Source organism: Saccopteryx leptura, chromosome 3 (assembly GCF_036850995.1).
Source record: "Saccopteryx leptura isolate mSacLep1 chromosome 3, mSacLep1_pri_phased_curated, whole genome shotgun sequence".
In the NCBI taxonomy this organism is placed as follows: domain Eukaryota; kingdom Metazoa; phylum Chordata; class Mammalia; order Chiroptera; family Emballonuridae; genus Saccopteryx; species Saccopteryx leptura.
This window is the reverse complement of record NC_089505.1, coordinates 34,442,946-34,470,713: the sequence shown is the minus strand read 5'-3', so window position 1 is coordinate 34,470,713 and position 27,768 is coordinate 34,442,946. Positions and strand designations below refer to the sequence as shown.

The 27,768-nt window shown below is 34.7% G+C and overlaps 1 protein-coding gene across 4 annotated transcripts in view; it reads left to right on the top strand.

Annotated features, from left to right (window-relative positions):
• LAMA2 (laminin subunit alpha 2) overlaps positions 1 to 27,768 on the top strand; it is a 627,903-nt gene that overhangs the window by 348,673 nt on the left and 251,462 nt on the right. For all 4 annotated transcript variants that reach the window (XM_066373271.1, XM_066373270.1, XM_066373269.1 and 1 more), the window contains exons 13-15: positions 12,116 to 12,217; positions 13,558 to 13,769; positions 23,612 to 23,723. In XM_066373271.1, coding sequence (XP_066229368.1) covers positions 12,116 to 12,217; positions 13,558 to 13,769; positions 23,612 to 23,723 — 426 coding nt within the window. The remainder of the gene's footprint in view (positions 1 to 12,115; positions 12,218 to 13,557; positions 13,770 to 23,611; positions 23,724 to 27,768) is intronic.

The following is a 27,768-nucleotide window of genomic DNA, read 5'->3' as shown; positions in this document are numbered from 1 at the left end:
TCTACCACTGAGCCAACTGGCCAGGGCCTAATCTGTATGCTACATGTCTTCTTAATACAGAGAGTACGTTCATCGTTTGTTTGCCTGTTGTAAAGTACCGTTTCGCCGGGTTTATGTAGAGACACCAAGTCCAAATGAATTTTAAGGAGTTTTATTAAAAGGAGGAAATTTAATAATATGCCGGCTGCATATGACTAACACGGGGAATCACTGACCCAAATTGTGCCCACCGACTACAGCCCTGAGGCAGGTTATACACCTTTGATCACACACAGGTTGGCAGAAAAAGAAGGAGTGTAGAGATGACACAATTCATTAGCAAGCTTATAACATTTGTCTATAGGATTTATAAAAATATTTCTACACATTAAAACTTACAAGGTAATACAATAGCAGAAAATGTTGTTCTACATATAAAAAGATATTCCTAAATTTTCTAGTGTTCATTTGCCATTTCTTTGTTTAGAGGTACAGTGGTACCTTGAGATATGAACAGACCAACATATGAATTTTTTAAGATACGAGTTGTGACTCAGTCCATATTTTTGTTCGATATCCGAGTGAGATTCAAAGATAAAAGTCGTGATTTGGGAAGCTGCCACTAGTTGGCGCACGGGTCCAGTATCGGCAGTTTGATATACAAGTGGACTGATTTACGAGCTCGGTTACAGAAGGAATTAAATTCTTATCTCGAGGTACCACTGTATATACATTGATTACACGTTTTCGGGAGGGGAGGTGGAGTTTACATGGCGCCAGGGAATAAGCATCTGTGAATGGCCCATCAAAGAAGGAAAGAGAGGAGAGGAAAAGATTTGCTTAATCTCTCCCGCTCCTCCCCACACCTGGCTAGGTGTTTACCCTGTTTCTCACAGAGGTTGGAGGAGGGGGAATCTAAGTCTCCCCAGCACAAAATCTCTTTACAACACAATGTTGTTGTCTATCCTGAGTTGGTGCAAATCACACACAAATATAAAATCATATTTACAAAATCTCTCTGTGTGCTTAGCCCAAATTATAAAACGCCTTTTAACCTTCCTAGTAAAAAGGGGTTTTCTACACAGTGTGTCTCTGCAAGCCAGAAAAACTCCCTCTTTCCTCTCCTAAAATATTAATATTAATTTTTTCATTCTTTGGTACCTTACCACATGCCAGTATACACAACTACTGAAAATGTATTTATGACTTAGAAATTATGCATTAATTGGTACTAGAATTTACCTGTTATTCTAGCATATATCAATAGAAGCTGGCAAAAAGTAATGACATATAGTTGCTTTATGTGTGTAAATGTCTAAATGACCTAAATATTGATTTTTCTTTTAGCTACTGACCAAAATTCCCAAATGCTGAAGGTCTCATATTTTAAAACACATTTGAGATTTGCCAGTCAGCAGTACATTGAGTTCCTATAGTAAACGCAAATCACTGAAAAGTTTAATTAGACATACCTCCTTTTGCCTGTTTTTAGGACTGATAAAGATAAGAATAGGGAAACCAGTAAAGACCTATTTAAATAACAACTGCAAAGTATCTCATAGGAGTGGTACAAATCTGTGCCATTTTTTATGCTTTCTCCATCCAGAATTCATTGAAATAATATATAGTGTTGAATTTGATTATAAGTCAGCATATATTTTTGCAGCATGTACTATTTGTAAGATGCTTGTGCAAAGTACCATAGGGAAACATTAAAACATGGATAAGATCTGAATTCTGCCATCACTGTCATCTCTTCCAGAAACTCTAGGATTTTAAACTGCATTTAGAATTTTGAAATAAATAAAATTATGATTAGTTTTATGTGAATTGTGTATGTTATTTTAAGTTTGCCAAGGATTCTTACTAAAACAGTGTGACAACATTTAGTTAATATAAACTATGTGCTAGACACTAGGTAAGGAATTTTGTGTATAATTTCTCATTTCATCCTCAGTACTTCTGAGATAGGTATAATTCAGCTCATTTTAGTGAATATTAACACAGTCTCTGAAAACATAAATGACTTTCCTAAGGGCCATACAGTACTTAAAGGAAGAACACAATCCAAATTCAGGTCTAGAAAATCTCCAAGTATGAACTTGATCTTTTGTGTGATTTATATCTGATTCTTATATTTATAGACATGTCAGAAAACTAATGCAACTCTATCTGTTAATAATGGAAGGTTTTATAGGCCTGTTGATTCTCTTCTGGTGTGAGACTTAGTTTCCATTGCGCATTTGGAGATTTTTTTTCTTCTGAAATTCACAACCAGCTTCTACTGCTATAGTCAAGAATCACCTTCACGAATTAAGGAAGAGAGAAAAGGAAACAGTGGTAGGTCAGTATAGCATCAAATCAAAATAGTATTCCAAGACTGGTGTTCTGGCTGCTACTTTTGTGGGAAATAATTGACTTCTATTTTAAAATAATCTTTATTTACATAATGTAACCTAAAATTAACTGAGCTCATTTATTTATTTGTTTATTTGTTGTGGCAGAGACAGAGAGAGTCAGAGAGAGGGACAGACAGACAGGAAGGGAGAGAGATGAGAAACATCAATTCTTTGTTGCGGCTCCTTAGTTGTTCATTGATTTCTCATATGTGCCTTGACTGGGGAGCTACAGCAGACCGAGTGACCCTTTGCTTGAGCCAGTGACCTTGGGCTCAGGCTGGTGAGCCTTGCTCAAACCAGATGAGCCCATGCTCAAACTGGCAACCTTAGGGTCTTGAACCTGGGTCCTCCACTTCCCAGTCAGATGCTCTATCCACTGCGCCACTGCGCCACTGCCTGGTCAGACTTAACTGAGCTCATTTAAATATATAGTTCCACATTCAGTGTTCTTAAGGGTTGTAACACTGAGGATTGCCTATGAGCAAGCTGAGAACTCTGTTTTTAACTCTCTTTCTCCTACTTTTACAGTAAGGGGAGAAAAGACTAATTTACTAGCAGCATTCTTTTCCAAGTAATGAATATCTTTTTAAGACAAAATAGTTAAGCAGTAAGAGAAAAACTATCTAAAATTATCCTTTAAATAGATATTAACAATGCTGTTATCTTGTTTTACAGTGTTCTCCTAAATTTCACACAAGTATAAAATATTTTGCATTTTATAATTCATTTGTCATTTATGTGAATACAGTGTGTTTCTCTTTAACTTAATGGAACTTGGATTAAATGTGTCCTGCTATTTTAATAAATAACAGTATGATATATTACACACATGCAGTTTTCCGTTTTCTTGACTGAGAACTAAAAAAAATTAAGTCCTGGTCAATAAGAAACACACACATACACACACACACACACACACACACACACACACATATATATGAAATAATAATTTATAATTTTATTAGATCAATGTTTAATTATTACATATATTTTTGTGCTGAGTATTTACACATAAATTAATCCAGCCCTCAGCAAGAGTACTAACAGAACATTCCATATAAACATAAGTAAACAGAAGAGAAACAGCTGGTCTTGATAACAAATAACAGTTTGGAGAATTGGGCTGTGACCATTTACTTACATATGCTGAGATTGTACTATTTCAACACAATAGTTGATCAGCACATGTCATAGAGTAGCATATCATTCTCTAAGTCAGAAAACTTACAGAAATACTACATAGTCATTTATTGTCTGGGATGTTGAACTTTTAAGCCGTTTATCATCTTCTGTTTAGCAATTCTATTAATGGGATGTTTAAATATTTAAGTGTGTCCAAAGGGATCTAAGAGTTTATAGAAAATATGTGAAATATGAAAGAAATAATTTGTTATATTTTAAAATTTGATCCGTCTACCTCTGGGCCATTTATTTATAAGAAGCCCTCATCTGATTTTCAGATGCAACCTAAAACATTCTTACCTCATCAGACTCATAATTTCATTTGCTTTGAATCATAACTGAGTATAGGGAGAGTGTAATTGGACCCTGCCTTGTTAAACAGGAGATAGCAAACATATGCTGAAATTTTAGGTTGGTGTTGTATGAGTAAATAAACAATTTAGCAAAAATTTATATAGAAAACTCACATTGACTTCTTCATTCCCATAGATAAGTCTCTCACAATTTTTTTTTTTTTTTTGCTCTGCCAATCAAAATGCTATAATGGCTTTCTCTTGGCATTTTCAGTAAGAAACATCACATATAAACGTTGGCTAGAAGATAGATTGTGAGGATTTTGAAAGCCATGGTGAAAGTTGGGACAACTAAAAAAGATTGAGAAATTTCATAAGCAGTTCGAGGACTGGGCTGTAATGACACTAGTCAATTAGTGTCACCATGAGGAGTGTCTCTGGTGGGCTGCCACAAAACTCTGTCCTTGGCCCTTTCACATTCATAACTCTCATCACCACTTTGGATACTTATGAAATACAGATGATATAAAATACAAAGAAATGCAATATGATCTTATCAAGTTAGAAGTGGCCAAATCTAAAAGGAAAAACATCCCACAGTCAGGCCTTTCCTCAAACGAGTTCTAATAATCGCATGTGTGAAAAAGGCATTGTTGTTATAACAACATAAATATTGTCAAGCTCTAATTTGAATAACAAAAAAGAAAAAGGAGGAGGAACAGGAAGATGAGGAGGAGGAGGATGAAGGAGAAAAAGATGGAGGAGGAGAAATGAGTAAAAAGTAGGGAAAGAAGGCAGGAAAAACAGGTAGAAAGGAAGAAAAGAGCAAAAGGAGGGATGAAGGCAGGCAAGCAGTGGAGTTCTTTACAGTTTCCTTTTTTGTATCTTCGTACTGTATAATAGGATCTCTTGCCTTCCAAACCAGCATTCCTAGAATATATTGTCTCTGTTTGACAACTCCAACTCCCAGTACATTTTCTATGCCTTAAAAATATAACTTTAAGACCTCCCATGAAGATTCCGCCTGTTTTCTAATTCAACATCCTCTTGCATCTGTTCTTCTCAAGTTATCAAGCTTTGAAAGAAAAAAAGAACAAAAAACATGTTCTTACTTCAATGTTATTAAGTGCACAGAAAAGCATAACACAACCTATGTTAAAATAAAGCTCTATGAATAGATGCATTAATAAACATTTATGTGGGAGGGACATCTCTCCAGAGTTTAATGCTCTGGGGCTTTGGAATCTAGAAACTGAATTGCTTGTGCTGTTTGTGATGTGAAACTTAACTGGACAGATATGTTTCATTTCATTTATCCTGCTCAATATTACAAAGGCTTTTCTTCACTTGATTTTAGTATATTCCCCCTGAAACATTTACTGTGATAAGCAAAAGCAAATATTAAGTTTTATACCCCATTTAGTGGAGTAAGAATGATGGTGTCCTGACAAGGAGAACCAAATACTCCAGGCTTATTGTTATGAAAAGAATTTTTCCCAGATATATTGTCCCCCATAGATCACCCATTCATTCCCCTCAATTCATGTTTCTTAAAATGGGGGGGAGAGAGAGACAAGCTAAAAATCACCTAATTCTAAACATTTTTGTAAGGCTTAATTTTATGAATTACTTTTAGCTTTTTCTACTCATGAGGAAAGACTTTTTTGCCTCATTAAATCTTTAATGCAACATGCTGCATGCACACTACATTATTATGTGTGACATTAGGTTATATATTGTACAGTAATTATAATGTTACTTGCAAACAAGCCATTTCTTTCCCTTGAAGGTAAAATTAAAACAGGTTCTCATGGGAAACAACTACTTACTTCTATTGCTCTTTTATTTTTATTTATAATTAAAATTTTCATTTTTAACTTATTGTGCTGACATAGTTTTAGTATCCTGCTTAATATAACACCCCCTACACACTGCACCACTGTGCCTCCCCTTATATTGCTCTTTCCTTAATGGAGTAAATTTAAGGATCAAGAGAGTGGATGGTTTAGCACTGAACCTAATCCAGGAATGAATGGATGCTGCTACTTTTCCCAAAGTGTCTTCTCAATTTGACATCTGAATCTTCCTGAAAAGACTTTTGTGATAAAAAAAAAAACACCCAAAAACATAAAAAGCAATATCTTTAGGGAATTTACTTTCTTTTTGTATTGAAAATGAATACAACTTTCATCTCTGGTAAATATAGTCTAATCTATCCAGTAAATGTAAAGATTGCCTCAAAGTGAATTGGAATTGCACTTACTTTTACTTAGAGGAAACCATATTTCTCTAGCCAACAGAATGATGATGGTTTAGTTCCTAAATAGCAGGGAAAAAAATGAATGTTCTATCATTTGTACATGCAGTACTCTATAAAATTACAGTAATCACTGTTGTCCCAAAATGGACTAATTTGAAAGTTTTAAAGATAATATTAATTGAGTCTACAGAGTCCAAAATTGTAGAAAATTAAAGTGATGCACACTACACATAACTTACTGATGTCTTGTGATGTACTGTTAGACTTCGTTAGTGTTGGTTTATACAGAGCTCTTCCTGTTCCAGAATCCTATAGCTCTCTTATTTGTTGTGGTTGCCACTGACTCTTCAGTAGATTTTGGGGATATTACTGAAAAATGTTTTCGTCCTGTTTTTTGACCAATCAGACATTAGCCAGGCAAAGAAAGAAAAGCAGCATTTAAATAGCCAGAGTTCTGTAGGAATAGAATTTCAGCAGAAATATTAGTTTAAGCAAATCTAAGTAACAGAGTAAATAGATATGCAAAGAGACTATATTGGCAGTTACCAAATTTTCTCAATTCATGGTACACTTTGTGTTTCTGTATTTTCTCCACAGTGCATTCTAGATCAATGGAGATATGCCACAGATATTAGGGTCAAACAACTTAATAAAGTATTCTGTTTTAAGAATTTAGTAATCATTTAAAAATATAATGCACATAAATTTAGGCATTAGAATAATTTGTTCATAAATAACCACAATTGCTTACTAATGGGATTTGTTTCCCTGCTTGGTTTTTATTACAGCATTCACTGAAAACTTTGCTTGACAGAGGTATGACATAGCTGAAAATGAAAGTAAACAAAAACAACTCAAAATTCTGAGAACATTCTTAAGTAGAATATAGCATTATCTAATGTTGAAATTGTGAACTTGGTAGAGCTAGTTGTTTGTGTAATATCTAACAGATATAAAGTACTACTGTATTTCCTTCAAACATTTACAGTATCCCACAGTGCCTTTGTGAGTTCACTGTAGTGCTCTAGGGCAGTGGTCCCCAACCTTGTTTGGGCCACGGACCAGTTTAATGTCAGAAAATATTTTCACAGACTGGCCTTTAGGGTGGGACGGATAAATGTATCATGTGACCAATAAATGTATCATGTGACTGAGACAAGCGTCAAGAGTGAGTCTTAGACAGATGTAACAGAGGGAAGCTGGTCATTTTTAAAAAATAAAACATCGTTCAGACTTAAATATAAATAAAACAGAAATAATTGTTATTTATTCTTTCTCTATGGACCAGTACCAAATGGCCCATGGACCGGTACTGGTCTGCGGCCCAGGGGTTGGGAACCACTGCTCTAGGGTACCTCTGCACAGAGTTTGTGAACAAGTGGCTAGATAAATCCTAGAGAGTATTTAAACTGCACTGAAAGGTGATTGATAATATGGATCCCAGACTCCTGGAGGTTCTTCATTACGGAAGTACAAAACTAGAAGTAATAGTAGATAAAACTTTTTTTCAGCAAAAAGACTGAGGTCAGAGATTTAGTTCAGATGTTTGATGGGGGCCTAATAAGTGTGATGTGATAAGAGGAATAGAAAGTTAGACAAGATGCATTTCAAGAGAATAAGATTGAGGCAATAATCTGATGCAAATAACAAAGTGAAAATAATATCGTATTGCACCTACAGTTTCCAATTTAAAATAGAGAAATAAAGTAATTGATTTGACCAATTTATGGAAGTTGGGAAAAAATCAAGTTTGTTTCCTAGGAAGAACCAGATAATGAGACTAACTTTGGGTACCTTGAGTGTTTGAGACATTATTGAACAATCACTCAATACAGGGCTGTTAAAGCCGGAATTGTATCTATCCACAAATTTATATGTTGAAGTCCTAACCCCTGAAACCTTAGCATGTGACTATATTTTGAGAAAGGCTCTTTAAAGTGCCTTTAAAGTGCTCTTTAGTTAAAATGTGGTAATTAAAAGGGTTTCTAATTCAACATTACTGGTATCCTTATAAGATGAGGAAATTAAGACACAGACTAATACAGAGGAAGACCATGTGAGGACACAGGGAAAAGATGGCTACTTATATGCCAAAATGAGAAGTCTCAAAAGAAATCTACCCTACTGATAACTTAATCTCATATTTCTGTTACTTAAGCCAACTGGTTTCTCATATTTGTAATGGGAGTATAAGCAAACTAATATAGGGACAGAGCACAGGATGGAAGATGCATTTCAAGAGAATAAGATTGAGTAACCAGGTGTAAACATAGTTCAATTGATGAGAGAGAAATGGAAAAGTTAATAAAGGATAACTAAAAGAGAGTATGAGTCTTGGAGACATTTGTACAATAGATATAGAGTTAGAAAGAAAGAATGTATCTATAAATGAGACAGAGGTAGGAGTGGGGGGTAGGGGTTGGGGGAGGAGTCTCAGGACAGTTTAGTGCAATAGAAGACAAAGGAGTCAAGAATCTTAAGTATTACATGTCACATAAAGATTAAGTATAGAACTGACCAAAAAGGTCTATTGGTGGTTGCTAGATAGAGTTGATGAATGACCTTTCAATAAGCATTTTAATGGAATACTAGGGATGAAACACAGGTTGCAGGAGATAAAATAAGAAAGGCTGAATATGCAGGAATTAAGATTATGAGTGTAATACCCCATATCACAGGGTTTGATGATGAAAGTAATATGTAACCATAAATAATACCAAAAGGACATAACAAAGTCAATTGATGATTTGCAGTCCTGTGTACATTTGATTTGATGGAGAGAGTGAAGATTGGGATTTTAGGAGAGTGGGGAGCAAGGAATTCAGCAAAGATGGCATTTGGGAGATGGAGCAGTAGATAGATGAAGGAGAAGTGAAAAATTCTTTATCCAGAGCTATGCAAAAGGAATATTCATACTCTGAATGTTCTCAAAGTCTTTTTCCCAAAAATACACTAGCCCTTAGAAAACAGATACTGTCTTATAACTGACATTTTACAGACTTTCACACAACGGTATGTATTCTTTGAGGAAGACACATTAGCTGGAAACAATGCTAGGAAATTATTGGTTTTATTGCCTATGGAGACATTATGGAGTTATAGAAAAACACAGACAGAGGAATATAACAGTGTACACAATTATTCCTTGTGGCACTACCTTCAAATTGCAGAATCATTTAAAAAATTAGTTAAATAAGCATTTGACCAAGTAGTTATATAGAGGTGATTATAAATATATGCCTAGGGTGAATAAAAAAGGACAATTGTAATATTATGGAAATGGGTACTTGTGACTTGAGAAAGAAACTCTGGGAATAGTATCATAAACCTTTCGAAAATTGTCTGCTTTTGCCTGACCTGTGGTGGCGCAGTGGATAAAGCATTGACCTGGAATGCTGAGGTCACCGGTTCAAAACCCTGGGCTTGCCTGGTCAAGGCATATATGGGAGTTGATGCTTCCTGCTCTTCCCCCTTTCTCTCTCTCTCTCTCTCTCTCTCTCTCTCTCTCTGTATCTCACTCACTCTAACTCTCTCTCCTCTCTAAAATGAATAAATAAATAAAATTAAAAAAAAATTGTCTGCTTTTCACATAACTTAGGTAGAAGTAAAATGAATTAATTCATAAAAATTGTTAGGTGATACAAAAACTCATTCTAATAATGCCAAAATAAATCCTCAGGAGAGTGGGTTCAGTTAATCCTACTTCAGAGTTCATGTGTTATATTATCACCGGTCTGCATAAGGCCCCTCTCTTTTTCTGTACAGTTATTTGTTGCTTTTTCTACATTTCAAACTTATTCCTCTCCCATATTACTGGGCAGAAGATGTTTCATTGAGTTTCAAACCTGAACCTGTACCCCAAAAAGTTCAGTTTAAAAAAATAAAATAAAATAAGTTAAATATTGCAACAAGTCAAACATTTTTTAATTTTATTTAAAGTCTGAAAAGCAAAGCTTGAAAGCTGAAATTACTTATACTTTGACTTTTTTATTGGCAAATGGAAATTATATTTAATTACTTCTAATTCTAATTTTTTTATATGTATGATAATTTCTTAAGTTAATTTTGAAAATTAAAGTTGAATTTTTTAAGGGTTGGGAGGGACATATTCCAGAAAAATAAAAGCATATGATTCAAATTTTAAATATTCAAAAGTTTTGCAACGTTATAGATTTATGTCCCAGTATTCTTCCCAAACTCAATTCCTACCTGCTACTAAACATTTTTATTAATTTAAAAAATTCTGAATAGTTCAATCCTCTTGGAAATATATAAAGTATCCTTTTTTTGCTGCCTTTCTAGGCTTCTTTCATTGAGAAAATATCTGGCTATTTTTAAACCAGCATGCTATGTGATATTTTGGTTGTCTATCTTAAAAACCTTTATTATTATTATTATTATTATTTTTTACAGAGGCAGAGATAGACAGGGACAGACAGACAGGAACGGAGAGAGATGAGAAGCATCAATCATCAGTTTCTCGTTGCGTGTTGTGGCTTCTTAGTTGTTCATTGATTGCTTTCTCACATGTGCCTTGACCATGGGCCTTCAGCAGACCGAGTAACCCCTGCTGGAGCCAGGGACCTTGCGTCCAAGCTGGTGAGCTCTTTGCTCAAGCCAGATGAGCCCGCGCTCAAGCTGGCGACCTCCAGGGTCTCGAACCTGGGTCCTTCCGCATCTCAGTCCGACGCTCTATCCACTGCGCCACCACATGGTCAGGCTGGTTGTCTATCTTAATAGAACCAAAAACCTTGCGATAGATTCACCTCTCATTACTCACAATAATGCCAAGTGCAATAGTTTAGGCAGACACTTATTATTTTATATGTGAGAAGACATTAGGCTATTTCTCAGTGGAATAGGGGAATAGAAGTTTTCCGAATTTTAGTCTTTCTAGAGCTCCTTGTAATAAGCTCTTAGAAGACATTGCAGAACTTCAATTAAAAAACCCTGTTTAATCAGCCATAGTGAGTTCTCTGTGATTCTCTGTGGAACAACGTGGAGAGAAATCAGTTTCCTCCTCCTCCATCCAGTGCGTTCCCAGAAGGGCTTTGTGGCCAGGGTCTGCCCTGAGAGACCACAGACAGCCAATGGCTGCAACACTGGGTCTCTGCTCGTTGGCATGGAGGAAATAGCTGAATATAAATCATCCACTTTGTTTTATGAATATCTTTATTTACAATGCTGCAGTGGAATTTTTAAAAAAGGAATACAGTATTTGCATTGAATCTGTCACTCAGGCTCCAGTGTTGATTCCTGTCCTATAAATGATCTTGCTTTCTTAATTTTTTGTCTTTGTACAAAGTTACTATCAATGTCAGGGGATGAATACCTCAAGTATACATTGTATGGGGATTGGCATGCATTTTAGAAGAAAAGAAGTTTGATAAAAATAGATAATAAAATTGATTCAAGCTAAGCATGTTTGATCACACATGGGAAAATAAATTTTCTTTGAGAGTTTTGATTGAATTTTATCATAATATAAAATTTGATGCTACTCTTTTGTTTTTCTTTGACCAACAGAATTTCTCAGCTTAGCTTATAGTCTATATAAAGTGCCTGTCTAGGAAAGTGATGTCTTTGTTGAAAGCATTCAGACCCACAGAAAGTAAGTGACCCTCAGGGATAGCTAGAAATCTCCCAATTTTGATAAAGGTCCTTTTCTGTTTAGAAATTGTAAAGCTCAAGCCATAGCCTAGGAAAATGACAGAGGGGCTATGTTTGCTTTCATGGATCTTAACCTATTTCTGCCAGCCTGCAGTACTGGGCAAAATAACACCTGAATTGATATTTGTGTCAGGCTTGCCTTTGATTGCTAAGGTTCGTATAAAGGTTATTCCTAAAGAAATGTCTGTCATTCTTACTCTGTACTCTTGGGATTTCTACTTTTTCCAAATCCTGCCTTCTAGAATGATAAAGTAATTTTAAAACAATAAGTAAAATATGATTTAGTAGCCTATGTCCTGTTTTATAATGATTACACATCTACTCTCTTATAGCTCACAGCAGCTGGGGGACAATTAACATTCACTGTGTCTTATGACCTTGAAGAAGAAGAAGAAGATACAGAACGCATCCTCCAGCTTATGGTTGTCTTAGAGGTAGAGTATGGGGAGGGCGCTGATGTTCATCTGTTCTTACATCTTATGTTATTTGAGGCTATTCCTTACTTGGTTGGTTTGACATTAATTTACATACTATGATAAAAAAAAAGATTATATCTTGGAAATTGTTTTCTATGCCAATCCTATGTTTCACCCTGAGACATATTTAGAGGACTGAGTATATTTATTTTGGTTCCAAAGATAATGGAGACCTTTAGACCAGACATGGAATTTAAATTAAAAACATAATTGCCATGTTCTCATGGAAGTATGATTAAAGTGTTTAGGCAAATGCTGATATATATAGTTGTATATTTTCCATCTCCCCTTTGTTCCAGGTAGAATTTGTCTACTTCTTTGTTTATATTAGGCAGAAGTAAATGAAAGAGAAAACTTGGAAGCCTAAACTTAACTTAGTGTCCCTCTCCTGCCCTTTCTCATACCCCTTCCTCCAACACTCAAACATAGTCAAAGGCACACACTTGCACATTTATGATTCTAAATGGGTCAATGTTGATTTAGCCCTGGGCTCTATTGTTCTTATCTGGAACCTTTCATGCCTGTGAATTAATGATACAATTCTTTCCCTAAAAGGAGTAGTTCCAATATTAGATGAAATGGTCTGGATAATATAACTTATTTAATAAGTATGTATATATGTGTCTATGTTTGTGAGTGTCTAGAAGCTAGAAGTATACCTTGAATGCCTCTGAGATAGAAAGATTCTCTAAATGTAAAATGATGAGAAATTATGTCATTAATATGAATGAACTAAGGGTAATCTAAATGTCAGTAATTCCTTATTAATATGCCATTTTCCTATTGTAAATAGGGTTTTTTCTTGTTTGTTTATTTTATTCAATATAAAAAAGCTCTTTAAACCAATAGCTTAATACACTATTTGAAGTTTTCTTCCATATTTTTCTATACAACCCACATTAAATATAAAATAATATATCTGAAATACACAATTGATGTGTACAGATATAAAATAAAAGAATTTGTAATCACATATATGTATAAGTTTCCAGGTATCTATTATTTTAGATAATGGGGACAGCAATGGCAAGCATAATCAAGAAGCTTGTGTTTTGTAATGCATCTGGTTAAGGATAATATTTAAATTGCCTTCTCTATCTTTCATATATACATATGTATGTATGCAACTATATATATACACACACACCAGAAACATGCTGAATGGCAAGGAAAGTCAACCTGAAATTAAAAACCTACTGAGAATAATCCACAATGTGAACAATTAAAATAGGAACACTTTTTACCCTTTTATACCCTCTTTTCACACTTTCCCTTTTATTCTTTCTTTGTCCTTTTAGGGAAGTAACTTGAGAATCAGCACAGCCCAAGAAGAGGTATTTCTGCAACCATCTGAAGACCATATTCATGAATTGTCACTCAAAGAAGAATTATTTACCATACATGGTACAAATTATTCAGTCAGTAGAAAAGAGTTTATGACAGTGCTTGTGGATTTAAAGAGAGTCCTCATACAAATAACAGACGGCCTTGGGGTGGATGCCATCTTCAGGTAAACTCAAGAACTGCATCTCCCACTGTTTTCCACATTTGCCTTTAGGGCAAACATGTGTGTTAGAAGAATGACTCTGAAGACTTGTGGGGTTTGTTTTATTCAATCAGTGAATGATAATGGAGCGCTGGTGTTCTGAAAAGTGTTTCTGTAATAGCTTAAAAAATTTAAATACCTGGAATGAATCTGTCTTAATCCTTTATTAGTATTGGTGATTCATTGGCAATTCTGCCAGAACTTATGTTAAAAATCATCCCTAAACTGAAAAATGCTATATTGGAAAATAAAGTCTCCTTTATGATGACTCACCTAGTAGGAAACTAAAGGGATATAATTCCAGGGTACCCATATTCAGATATTCAGAAAGTGGTTTGTAAAAGATGTTCTTTCATTAATTAATTAACCAGATTCTGATTTAATAGTATATAGTTTGTAGTAAAAATAAAAGCTCCTTTATTTAAATAGCCCCAAGTCTCTTTATAAAACACTGTAAGACTATAATGGCTGCACGGTATAAATGAATCAGGAATAGATTTGGAGCCAACTAGACTAGGAATGCAATAAACTCTACTGCTGATTATATGTGTGACCTTTGACAAGTGATTGGTCCTTGTGGAAACTTGCTTTCCTCAAGTATAAAATAGAGATAATGGTGCCTACCTTTCAGGGTCATTATGAAAATTATGTGCGATAATTATGTAAAGTGCTCATTACCTAGAACACTTTTAGAGGTTAGTTCCTTTTTGTTCTCCTTTTTTTTTTTTTTTTTTTATAGAGAGAGAACTCCCTGACTTGAACAAAACATGCCCATGTCTGACTTACTGTAGGAGTCTATGCTTTTGTTTTTAAAACAATATTTGTTTAACTAAATCTAAGCGACACCTGTGTCTGAATGAACTCTGTTTCTTTCTCCTTTACTATTCTAATAATAAATGACAATCTCTCACAACTGCCTTTTAAATCAGATTGAGTTAAAAAAGATGAAATTCGACCTCAGACTGACAACTTGGAATACCCATAATGAAAGCAGTATCTCTAATACTGCTTGATTTACAAAAGAATATATATTTTTTTCTGATGCTCCCCCAGCCCATCACTTGTTTGTGTTGCCTAGTTTGTCCTTTTTGTTGTTGTTGTTTGTTTTTTTGTCCTAAGTGAGAAGGAGAGGTAGACAGACAGACTCCCGCGTGCACTCGATCAGACTCCACCCCGGTAAGCCCACTAAGGGGTGATGCTCTGCCCATCTGGGGTGTTACTCCACTGCAACTGCTAGCACCTGAGGCGGAGGCCATAGAGCCATCTTCAGCGCCTGGGCCAACTTTGCTCCAATGGAGCCTTGGCTGCAGGAGGGGAAGAGAGAGATAGAGAAAAAGGAGAAGGGGAAGAGTGGAGAAGCAGATGGCCGCTTCTACTGTGTGCCCTGGCCGGGAATTGAACCTGGGATTTCCACATGCTGGGCTGACGCTCTACCGCTGAGCCAATGGGCCAGGGCTAGTTTGTCTTTCAACTAAGTGTACTCATCATAACCATCTCCCAAGGAGGGAACTGCAGATTCATAAACAGAACTATTGCCAAACAATATCCCTATTTTGCATAGACAGTTCTGCTAGAAGCTGGGTTAAAATGTCATGAAGAAGAGAAACAGCACTTAGAATTTAATTATGTTTTTCCCCATTTGGTAAATAGAGATTGTCATCATGTTTAAACAGTATAAAGAGAGGAGTCCTCTGGCTTCAGAATGAATGACAACCAAATTGACAAAAAGTAGCTAGGGGGCTTATTTATTTTTGTCAGCATTGCTTCTCAGACTAGTTAATCTAAAGGCATTTCCTCCTGATTTATGTCAGAGAACTTCAGTGTCTACTCATCTTAAAATCATCAGTTTCATTTGAAGTGTTTTGAAGTTTTCCCATACACAAGCGACATGTTCAAAAAGCATGACTATGTGGACTGACACAGGAGCTAATCCAAGTAGGTTGCTTTCTAGTTTGAGAAGTAAAAGCCAAGATTTGAAACTCCTACCCACTTCAGATGAGCTGATAGCATGAATCCTGAGTCAGTAAGCTTGTTATATTTTATTTATCTCTGATCTACTAGTAGATTGATTTATATTTGTAAAACATTACTTGAATTGATTTCAACTTGTTTTGCACAGTAGGCTTCTGACTGGGTATACAATTTGTGTGCAAGCACAAGTAAATTGAAGTTATCTCAACAAAATGTCATGCTTAGAGTTATTTAAGGAGGATTTACTGTTATGGTAGTTCTCTCAGCAAATGGGCTTAGGTTCCTTTAGTTATATGGTTACTAGAGTCCCCCCCCCCCATTCACAGGGGATACATTCCAAGACCTACAGTAAATTTCTGAAACCACAGATAGTACCAAACTGTATATATACTATGTTTTATTCCTGTACATACATACCTATGACAAGGTTCACTTTATATATTAGGCACAATGAAAGATTAACAAGAATAATAATAGAAGGATATTCAATTCAAACCTATTTTGTCCATCTGTATAACCATGCCTTACTTCCTGTAAATGGCCTCATGGCTCTTGTTTCAGGAACTCCCTTGCTAAAGTCTTTATAATGCTCATTGCTCTCTGGAGCAACACATTACTATCAATTACTAAGTTGAGAACTTTCACCTGTTCTCTCAAAGCAAGCAATTCACGGCTTGTCTTTGACGGCTTCTCTTTGGTACATCTGAACTGCCAGCATCATCACTACGATCATGCTTTGGGGCCATTATTTAGTAAAATAAGTGTTACTTGACACAAGTACTAGCATACTCAACAGTTGAGCTGATACCTAAGGCAATTACTATGTGACTACAGGGCAGATATACACTGTGGATATGCTGGACAGAGGAATGAGTCACACCCCAGGCAAGCCAGAGCTAGAAGGTGTGAGATTTCATCACGCTGGTGGTTGAAACCTTGGAAACTGAAACCATGGAAAGAGAAATTGTGGATAAGAATGGACTTATATAGAGGGCATTGAATAGTGCAAGGAGAATTGGATGCAGGTCACGATTTTGCATTTTGTTCTCAACTCTTCTACTATATAATAAGTTCAGCCATAAATGTAGCTTTGATGTCTTTGGATTTCAGTGTACTCTCTGTGGATGTGAATATGATAGCCTCATAAGGTCACCATGAGAAGGACTTAGAGGGCTGCACAAGCACTTAGCTAATAACAAAATGGTACACAAAGCTGAAGCATTTCTATCTGACCAGCATTGTATCACGGAATAATATTTTCTCCAAATACCATGAAGACTTGGAAATATCTAGAATAAATATGTACTACTATTTCTAAAATAGTGACAGTTGTGCTGTCTTTCTCTTTCAGAACACTGAGAGACCCACACAATAAATTCATTTTCTTCTCTATGTCCTCTCTCATAAGATGAAGATAAAAATGGAAATTTTTCATCCTTCTTACAAGGCTTTAAAGACATAAACTTAACTTAAATGCCCATCATTCTCTTTTAAGTGCGCCAAACCTTAGTTTGAGCACTATCTATGATATCTAACACAAGCAAGAGGCCTATTCAGCTTTTCCTTAACACCTATTTAATGTAGAATTTTGCAAAAATATATATTTTTTTCTTTCACCTTATAGTAGACATGAATATAGTTCATCAAATTTTCCTCATTTTAGAGTATTTTATTTCTCTAAACTTTGAGGGTAGGTGTGATCAAATGATTTGTTTGGCCAATGAAATGTGAGCTGAAGTGGTGTATCAACCCCACTCCCCCCCCCCCCAAAAAAAAAGCACTGAATTGCCAGTCTGAGATTTTCTGGATCTTACTGAGCTACCGGATGATCAAAACAGCCTGAAATATTAGGAGCACATATAGTCAGTTGCCCTGAACAGCCATCCAGACCTACAGAGAATTTCACACGAGTAAACTTCTGTTTTCTGTTAATCTACTGAGGATTGGGAGTTGTTTGTTCCCATAACATAACTTTATTGTGATGCTCCCATGTGTCTCTATTGCTTCAAAATAAATACATAATATTTTCAAGGCAATATGTTTGCACATTACTTTTAGAGTACAGTTGGGGGTCTTTTTTTTTGGTATCGAAAATATTTCTCAGAATGTATATAATAAATAATCTAGAAAAATTCTTATAAACAAAGTAGTCTTGATGATTATAGAAATAATGTTGATAGTATACTTTATCTTTTGAAATTAATAATGCAGATGATTACCTGTATAATTAGAAATATTGTACTGATGAAGGAGTTAAGGACTGAAAAAAAAATCATGCAATTGTTAGTTACCACATTGTTGATAATGGATGGGTTCAGCCAGGATTTAAGTCTACACGTTTCTTCCGGGTAACTCTGACAGACTCCCAAATCTATTCTGTAAATATTGGATTCATTCAGTCTGCCAACATTTACTGAGCACCTTCCTTGTGTATCTTTCTAAAGTCTCAGTTCCTTTGCTGTAAGATAGCAGAAACAATATTTAACATTCAAGATTGAAGGCTAAGTAAGAAAAAGATGTACCTAAAACACCTGGCATGCTATCCAGCATATGTTGAGAGGCAGTGTAATGTAGCAAGATGATCATTGGTTTTTGGAATCACACTTAGCTTTGAATTTGTGCTGCAGCCTTTGCTAACTGTATTATATGGACAAGGCACTTTACTTCTCTGAAACCCAGGTTCTTCATTTGTGTTCATCATTACTTAAATGTGGTGTCTGTCTAGCCCCCATTATAATACACAGAAAATAACGGGCACTCAGTATATAATGATTATTATGATTTGATAGTTCTAGGCTAGGCAATGAGGATACAAAGATGGATAAATGACCATTGAATTCAAAGAAGAAAAAGTCCTTCTTTAAATATGAAAGACAGATGTACATTTACAATACTATATGAATGTAATAGAAATATGCACAGTAAACAATGGTAGGACTAAGGTGGGAAGAGATGAATTCTGGTATTAACAAGTAATATATTTTAATTAATGGCTGTAACAATATAAAATCCTGTCAGATATTTCTCTTATTTGACTGGGGTTGAAAATGTCTGGGGAAAATGTTTAGCTCTCTTTTAGTTGGTCCACTCAGACACTGACTGGGGCACTAAGTGATTTTGTTACCTTCTTAGAAATGGAGTGAAAATTATCAGTCTGCTCACATTTAGTACCTTGTGTAACTTTCATAAGACAGAGTCTAAAATGAGTTCTGAGTCATCATGTTATGTTTTGACAAAATGAAATAGAACAAAGTACCTGAACAGTAATAAAATCTTTATCTATGTTGGCTATCCCAAAGTACCATCTCTTTAAGTACAATAGAATTAAATGAAGGTCAATATAAAAGAGTGGATAGAAAAAAAGTAATTATTTTGGAAAGTTTTATGATAAAAAACATGGTGTGTTCAAAGATTTATTTATTTTTAATTTTATGTTTTTAGCGAAGCATAACATATCTAGCTGGTGGAAGAGACAATAAAACAAAAATATTAAGAACAAATTTTAAGTTAGTACCAGGACAATGATTCTGATATGATTTTTACATTTTTAATTCTCGCTTATGTAATTGTGTCTTTTCATTCATCAGCTTCTCTGTCTATCCAAGTCACAGAAATAAAGGAGGAATAGCAAGCTAAACATTTGACTTGTTGACAAACCTTTGATAGTTCATGTATCTCCAAACTTTAGTTCTTTATTATTGCCGACATTATGTATTTAAATTAATGCAGCCTGGTATCAAGAAAAGAAAATGACCACATCGGAAAAAAAACAAAACAAAACACTGCAACCTTCTTCATGAGTAACACTTAAAAATGTTGAACACATTAAAATTCCATTTAACAAATAGCAGAACCTAATGAACATTGGGATTGCTCAGTGAATACTAATGTGGAATATTGCTAGGAAAGATGTTTGCATGATAAAACTCCTCATAGCTCAAATGGTTTCATAGATTAAGGAGAGGAACATCTGTTGCTCAAAGACAAATGAAATTTGGCAGTTCATTGAAAATATTTTGTTGTTTTGTTATATTTTAAATTGTTCTTGAAGTACTCAATTATTTATTTTTATATTTTGTAGTTTTTTTCATATTTGTTTACATTTTGCTTATCAATTTTATATTGAAAATTCTGGGACTATATCTATATAGAATTTACCAGTTTGCTATTTAGTGAATTATGATAGTCTTTCATATGAAAACTAGTATAGTAATCATGAAATCATCTAATTCTGAAGTTAAAGTGATCATAAATATGTTTGTCCTAGGACAGCCCATTAATCGCAGGGAATTAGGTGTCACAATACATTCAGATGAGTTCTGGCCTTTGGCCTCAGATGAGCTTTGGCCTGAAGTCCTAATTCTAACATTTTTAAATTTATATTCTTTGTTAGATCAGACAAGTAAGTAATTTGTCTTCTGCTTATCTGATTTTATTCAACTGAAATGTGGACGTTAAGATTTAGTGTATCATTTGTCATGCTGTATGTTACTAATTATCAGTTGTATAACTACATTCCACTCATCTATCCATTCATTTATTCATGTATGGATGTATGTATTTAGTCTTGTATCCATCCATTCATCCATCCTTCTATCCATGTAGTCATCATTTATCTAATCTTCGTTCTAGTCATACAGCCAACAAAAGTGCATTGAGCATATATTGAGATGACCAGGCTAGGAATACAGGTAGCACAATAAGGACTCTTTTCTCAAAGAGAAGCTCATAAGTTCTTGTCAGCAGAAGCAAAAACTATCCTTATTTTAGTAACTCTTATGTTATGTTAAGAAAAGCTTGTGTTGTCTTAAGAATAATTGCCAGATACAGAAATTACAGTCCTACATATATACCCAAAAGAATTAAAAACAGATACTCAAAAAATACTGCATTTGAATGTTTATAGCAGTACTATTTTCAAGAGCCAAAAAAATAAAAACAGGCAAACATCCATCAACAGTTAAATAGGCAATCAAAACATGGTATATTCATAAAACACAGTATCCCTCAGCCATAAAAAGGAATGAAATACTGATACAGGCTAAAGACATGGATGAACATTGAAAATATTATGCTAACAAAGAGAAGCCAAACACAAAAGGTAGTGTATTATATGATTATATTTGTATGAAATATCTAGAATAGGTAAATCCATAGAGACAGAAAGCAGATTTGTACCTACCCTGGGTTGGGAGAGGAGTGGCCTAGGAGGTGATAGCATAATAGGGTTTCTTTTGGGCTAATGAAAATGCTTGCCACTAGGTAGAGGTGGTGGTTGCACAACTTTGTGACTATACAAAAATGACATTTTTAAAGTGGTTACTTTTATGTCATGTAAACTTTCACCTCAGTTTTAAAAAAGAGATTTCCAGTGACACTTCATGTACAACTTTATTTAATAAATAAAAAGTTTATAGGCCCTGGCCGGTTGGCTCAGTGGTAGAGCGTCGGCCTGGCGTGCAGGGGTCCCGGGTTCGATTCCCCGCCAGGGCACACAGGGGAAGCGCCCATCTGCTTCTCCACCCCTCCCCCTCTCCTTCTTCTCTGTCTCTTTCTTCCCCTCCCACAGCCGAGGCTCCATTGGAGCAAAGATGGCCCGGGCGCTGGGGATGGCTCCTTGGCCTCTGCCCCAGGCGCTAGAGTGGCTCTGGTCGTGGCAGAGCGTTGCCCCCTGGTGGGCAGAGCGTTGCCCCCTGGTGGGCGAGCTGGAGCTGGGTGGATCCCGGTCGGGCGCTTGCAGGAGTTTGTCTGTCGCTCCCCGTTTCCAGCTTCAGAAAAATACAAAAAAAAAAAAAAAAGGATTATAGAGAGATTTTCCAAAAATCTCTTTGTAACCTGAATACTATAAAACAGTGATTTTTAATGCTTACCAGTAAAGAATCTCCTGCCAGATTGTCTTAGCTGTACTCCTAGAAAAGCAAGCATCTGAGACATAGTGTTGGGTGAGTTCATCTGTAGTGAATGATAATCTGTTTTCAGCTAGCGCTTTTAGCACCTGGCTATCCCACCCAAATGCTTATTTTCTGATATTTAAACTTGATTTTCCTTTTCTACTTTTTGATCATGTATGGGTTCATACATATTTCAAGGTACTATCAAAGGTAGGATTGATAAAGTGGAGGTTAAAACAATTAAAATTTTAGAAACGTGTTACTGAAAAGCTTACAGTTTGATAAAGGTTGTCACTTTTGAGGATAGTTAGTGAGCTTTTCCCTGGTTTATTACAGTGTATGTTTCCCAGAACTCACAAGCTTTTGGGTGATTGTGTACTGCCAATCAATAAAAATCTACCACCGCTTTTGAGAAATCAAGAAAAAATACATGTTATAGCAAGAGTCAGTTGCATCTTTTTTATAACTAAAGGATGGCATACAATGTGATATGGAGATTTAGCAATCATTTCAAAAAACAATAATTATCATTATGTATCAATAGCAGCCATTTAGTTTTGTGCTCTTAAGTTTAAAATTTATTTAAATTTATTAAAATGACAAAAAAAATCTAGTTTGGGAGGTACAAATGTTATTTCTAGTACTACTCATGTAGTCATTTCTATCCTATCTCTACAGTCAATGAAAATATAAATTGCCTACTAATTAATAATCACTCACATGTTTATATCTTATATCAAGAACTTTATGTCTTTATTATTTAATGTAATCCTTTAATCAAACTCATGATATATAGATTCATTATATCTATTACCTAGATGACAATATTGAGGCCTAGAGAAATTAAGTAATTTCTTCTTGTCTACAGAACTGATACATATCAGAGACAGGACATGAATCTCAGTCTAGCTGACTTCTGAGTTTGTGTTCTTAAAGATGAAAAAAATTATTATATTTTAAAAATATGGAAAAGCCAATAAAACACCAATAACATTTATTTATAACATTGATTTAACTTGAAAATGTATATCATTTACATAATTTTTGGAAGGGACTACATACATATTTTATAATATATATATTTATATATCTATATTTATATATAGATATATATATATATACTGTATACCAGTTATGTAACAGCATTTCCAATTTAGCCAAACTAACTTTTCCCAAAAATAATAAGTGACATCAAATCACTGTGCTAAAATCACCAGACTGTAAAAAAGTACCAGTAAAATTGAAGTAATAGACACAGAGAACAATGAATTCAATTTAGGCTCAAAACAAATCAACTAATTCAACTGAACATTTGAGAATGTTTGACTTTTACCTACCAATATGTAGATTTATTTTTGAGAAAAAGGAACCAAAATTACTTTTCTTTTCCTCCCTCCCTCCCTTCTTCCCTCCCTCCCTCCCTCCCTCCCTCCCTCCCTCCCTTCTTTCCTCCCTCCCTTTCTTTTTTTCTTCCAATTTAATGGTTCAGACTGAATATATGTTTTTACTTTTTCTCCATTTGTTAATTCTGTGTATATGCTCTTTCTCTATTCTTATTGTCTTCTTCTGATTTTCTAGTTTAAATATTAACATAAATCAATCATATAAATGTTTTCTGTTATAAAAATCTTTTCAAACTAACTCCCCCCCCCAAAAAAAAAGGAAATTAAAACACAGCCAAAAATAAGAAATGAGCAAGAATGTTCTCATATCTTTTCAGCATTTGATGGTGGTGATGGTTGTGAATACTTTTAACTGGGCAGATTTTTATCTAATACAATGAATGACCAGAGTTTCAAGTTATAGATATTTACTAGCCTGTTTTCTTAGTACAGATAATTTTCTTATGTTTGTTTACATTATGGTTACATTACTTTTTATTCCAGCTATACAATACCTAAAAGATTGTTTACTTATTTACCATCTCTTTTTTCTTCTGCCCAGGTTAAGCTCTGTTGGCCTTGAATCTGCTGTTCCCTATCCCACTGACAGAAGCTTTGCAGGAGCTGTGGAAGTCTGTCAATGTCCACCAGGGTATACTGGATCGTCTTGTGAAGTAAGTTTGCAAGAATATATTCTCAGGGCATTCTAAGTTCCTTCATCATTTCCTTCAATAAACTGTTCTAAAAAAGAGTCTAGATTTTTGTTTTACATCAAGATTGCACAAATAAATGATAGTATATTACTTCAAAAAGGATCTTGAATGCCTGCCAAACAGTCATGACTTTTAAATAGAGTGCAACTCACATCATGTCTTCTTGAAATTATATTTCTTTTTAAGTTGTTTTGCCTTACTGTAGCTGAAAATCTGATGTTTTCACAAGTATTGGTTCCCTAGTCATTCATTTGAAAACAAAATGGGTTGTTTGATAGAGGAATATATTTCAAAATATTTCCCTCTCAATACTTACCAGAAATTTATCACTAATTTTTTTTTTTACTCTCTCTTCATTTTTTAATCTTATGTGCCACATTCTTTCTCTATTTATTCCTAAGAATACAACAAAATCACAATAATCTAAAGGACTGTATCTTTAAAATGTCAAGGTCATAATATATGAAAGAAAAACCTTGATCTAGAAAATTCCCTACAGGTTTTTGAGATGTTTAGTACCTTACATTTGAGATATTTTTATTGTTTTCTTAATATTCCAGATTCATAATGATATTAATGTTTCTTAATATCACAGTGTTCATTTTAAGGTAATCATTTTTATTTACTTCTATGTATTTTTTTAGGTAGTTTGAAAGTTGATTTTACTTGAAACCTGGTCAAAAATTGCAAATACCAATTTCCCAAGAGAGAGCATAGCTTGCGGATAAATAGGAGCTTAAATTCTTTAAAAACGGAGCCTTTAAGGAATCGTTTGACTGTATCAAGATGTTCCACTTCAGCACACTACCCTATTATGCCATTCATAGAAATATTCTAGGCATTGCTTTGTCAGTTCTCCGGTGCTTTAAAATAATATGTGCTTCAAGAGGATGCACAGAGTTTAGATTCATATGTTTAGATTCAAAATATGTTTTCTTTAACTGGACTCAGATTTACCTATCTAGAGTAAAACCAAATGAAAGTACTCACTTTTCTAAAATTCATGTAGAGAAGAGAAAAATAATCATGGAAATGAATTAGCTCTGTCAACTTAAATTTGATTTTGCATGTAAAATACATGCTGTATTTGATAAAAACATATTCTTTTATTAAGAGCCTAGTAGTTTTGATTTTAAACAAAGAAGCTCTCTTTGAGCCTTTATGCTCCTATTTCAATTAGAATAATAAATATCTTGATTCTATTCTTGCTTTAATACTTATTCCCACATTAGTAATTCTCAGTACTCTTCATCATCTTTCATACAAGTTCTAAATGCCCATTGAATATAAAATTATATAAATATTAGAATTGTTTAATTGGCTATACTTTGTATTTCTTCTTTTCTCTCATCAAAAATATTTATTAATAGTCCTTGGTAAATTATGCACTGATGCTGAGGGTATTACCAAGAAGATTACATCATAACCCCTGTCCTTCAAGACTTAACAATCTGTTTAGGGAGAAAGAATAAAATACCTATGAAAACCAGAATCACAGCACTATATAATTAAGAGACCAGTAAGTGGTACAAAACATGAGTGCAATGATCATTCAAAAAGGTGAGTAATTCCAGTGTAGAGAGAGATGTCACAGAAAGTTTCCTGGAAAGAAAAAAACCTCAAATTGTATGCTAAGTAATGGTAACAGGTAGGAAGAGAGACACATACATACAAGTGTGGAAGAGTCAGAACAAAGGAGAAGAGGAGGTATAATGAAAACTTCCTGTGCCTCTCACAGAATGTTTGATAAACAAAGTTATTTTGAAGTCTACAAATAATTTAATTGAATCTGAAGACAATAAATTCAGAAACTCGTGTTTTTCTCTAATTTCTACATTTTCTAATCTCTAATACTTTCTTCTGTTCTTTTTCAAAATTCCTCATCCCTAGACTCACTATTATTTTTTCTATCCGTTTCTGATTTCATTTGCTTTTTTACTGATTTTACAAGGCAAGGCACTCTAGCTTTGTTATCACTGATATCCACATGCCCTTTAAAAACCGAATAAAATCCAAAGACCAGTGTTGTCTAATTTCTAGGTTGCCAGAAACAAAGCCAATAACTCATTATAAAATTATCTTTTTTTATTTCACTTGGGGCCACAATGTTTATTCAGAATCACTTTTCCCCATTTCTACTTGACGTATAAATCTGCCAAAGTTCCTATTTTAAATATTTTCGGTTTTCTAGTATCACCATAATTAATTTCACTTGACAGTTGGGACAAGTGAGGAAGTGAAAACAGTGGGAAACTGAATAAAAGAAAGCATTTTAATTCAATTCTGTTTCCTCTTCTGTATAATGGAATTATTAACTGCCTCACAAAAGTGTCCATATTTTCATTTCATTTAGCTAACAGATAGTGATGACCATGTATTTTGAGATAATGAAACCGTAGACATGGATGATAATGTGATTAACAATTTATATATAGTCCTTGATCTCTAGAACATTATATTTAGTGGAAGGCTAGACAATATGCTAGAAAATGAATTGAAATAAGTGTGATCAATTCCATAAAGAAAATAAACAGTTGCCTCAATAAAGTTACTGAGAATGGGGGTAGGAAATTCAATGGGAAGGACTACTTTATAAATGGTTGTCAAGAAAGGCTGTCTGAGGTGGTGACATCTAAACTGAGTTTAGGGTCAGCTATGTAAAAGGAGCTGATGAGGAAGTGAAACAAAGCATGGACCTGAAAGAAGGCAGGTATGGTTGGAGCTTCGTAAGCAAGGGGTAAATTGGCAAAGATGTGATTGGAGAAGCCAGGCCATTCAGAGTTTTGCATACATGGGATTTTATTCTAAAAGCAATATAAAATTATTAAAAGTCTTTAAGCTGAATGGTGCCATGATCTGAGTTATATTTTTTGAAAACATTATAACTGCAGTATGGAAGTATACTATAGGGGGTGAAAATGGTTAATATGCTATAGTGATAATAATGTTTTGTGTTGGATAATGGCAGGTGATGTAGGAAGACAATGCTCATTCTACCTATATTTTGGTAATAGAGCCAGTAAAACTTACTGATAGACTGTATGCCAATGGAAAGTTAAAAGACATAAAGAGTTTCAGAATGAGTTAGATTCCTTGCTTGAGGAATTGGATGTGGCACCATTTACTGAGCTGGAGAATACTGGGTGGGAATGCTAGTAGAGGGGGAGGTAGTGGGGAGCTGAAATCAGCAGTCCGTTTTAGATATACTGGACTTGGAAAATCTCTGAAGTATAGAGTTCAATGTGCAATTAGAATACGTATGTAGGTCTTGTACTTCATATATCTGGCTGGTCTAGAGATATGTATTTGGAAGGCCTCATCAAATGTGGGACTGTACAAAATTACCTAGGAAAGAGTATGCTAAAAAATAGAAAAGTAACTGAGTTCCCAGGAGCTCCTGACAAGAAGTAGGGTAGAGGCAGAAGAGACAGCAAAGGGATAGGGCAGAAACTTGGGGACTGTGATGTCATAAAAGTTACAAAAAAAAAAAAAGGTGTTAAGGGAGAAAGAAATCAACTAAGTCAATGTTGATGAAGGTCAGATAAAATATAATTGTAGAATTGTCATTAAATTTGGCTACCTAAAATTTGGATTTGGCTGCTTGAAATTTGGTGACACAAATTAAGAACAGTTTTGATTGAGTAGTGGCAGCACAAGATGGATCAGAATGGAATAAAGCAGCATGGTAGGGAAGTGAGGGAGAGGATTTTTTAGAGTGGTTTTACTGGAAAGTTCTGGGATATTAAGAAAATAATTTTGCCATTTTTGTTATTTCTGTTAGAAATTTTGATGGGGATCATATTTTTGAGCTGATAATAATAGTCCAATAGAAGAGAAAGCTATTACTGATGCAGCACTGAGGGAATATTGGGAAATCAATAGGTAATGGAATACAGATCCCAAGTGGAGTGATATTCTTTTGAGAGGATGAGGAATCCTGCGTGCCTCAACCCCATTTTTCCAGAGGGAAAAAGGGCAAAATGAGTCATGTACTTGTGCTTCTGGA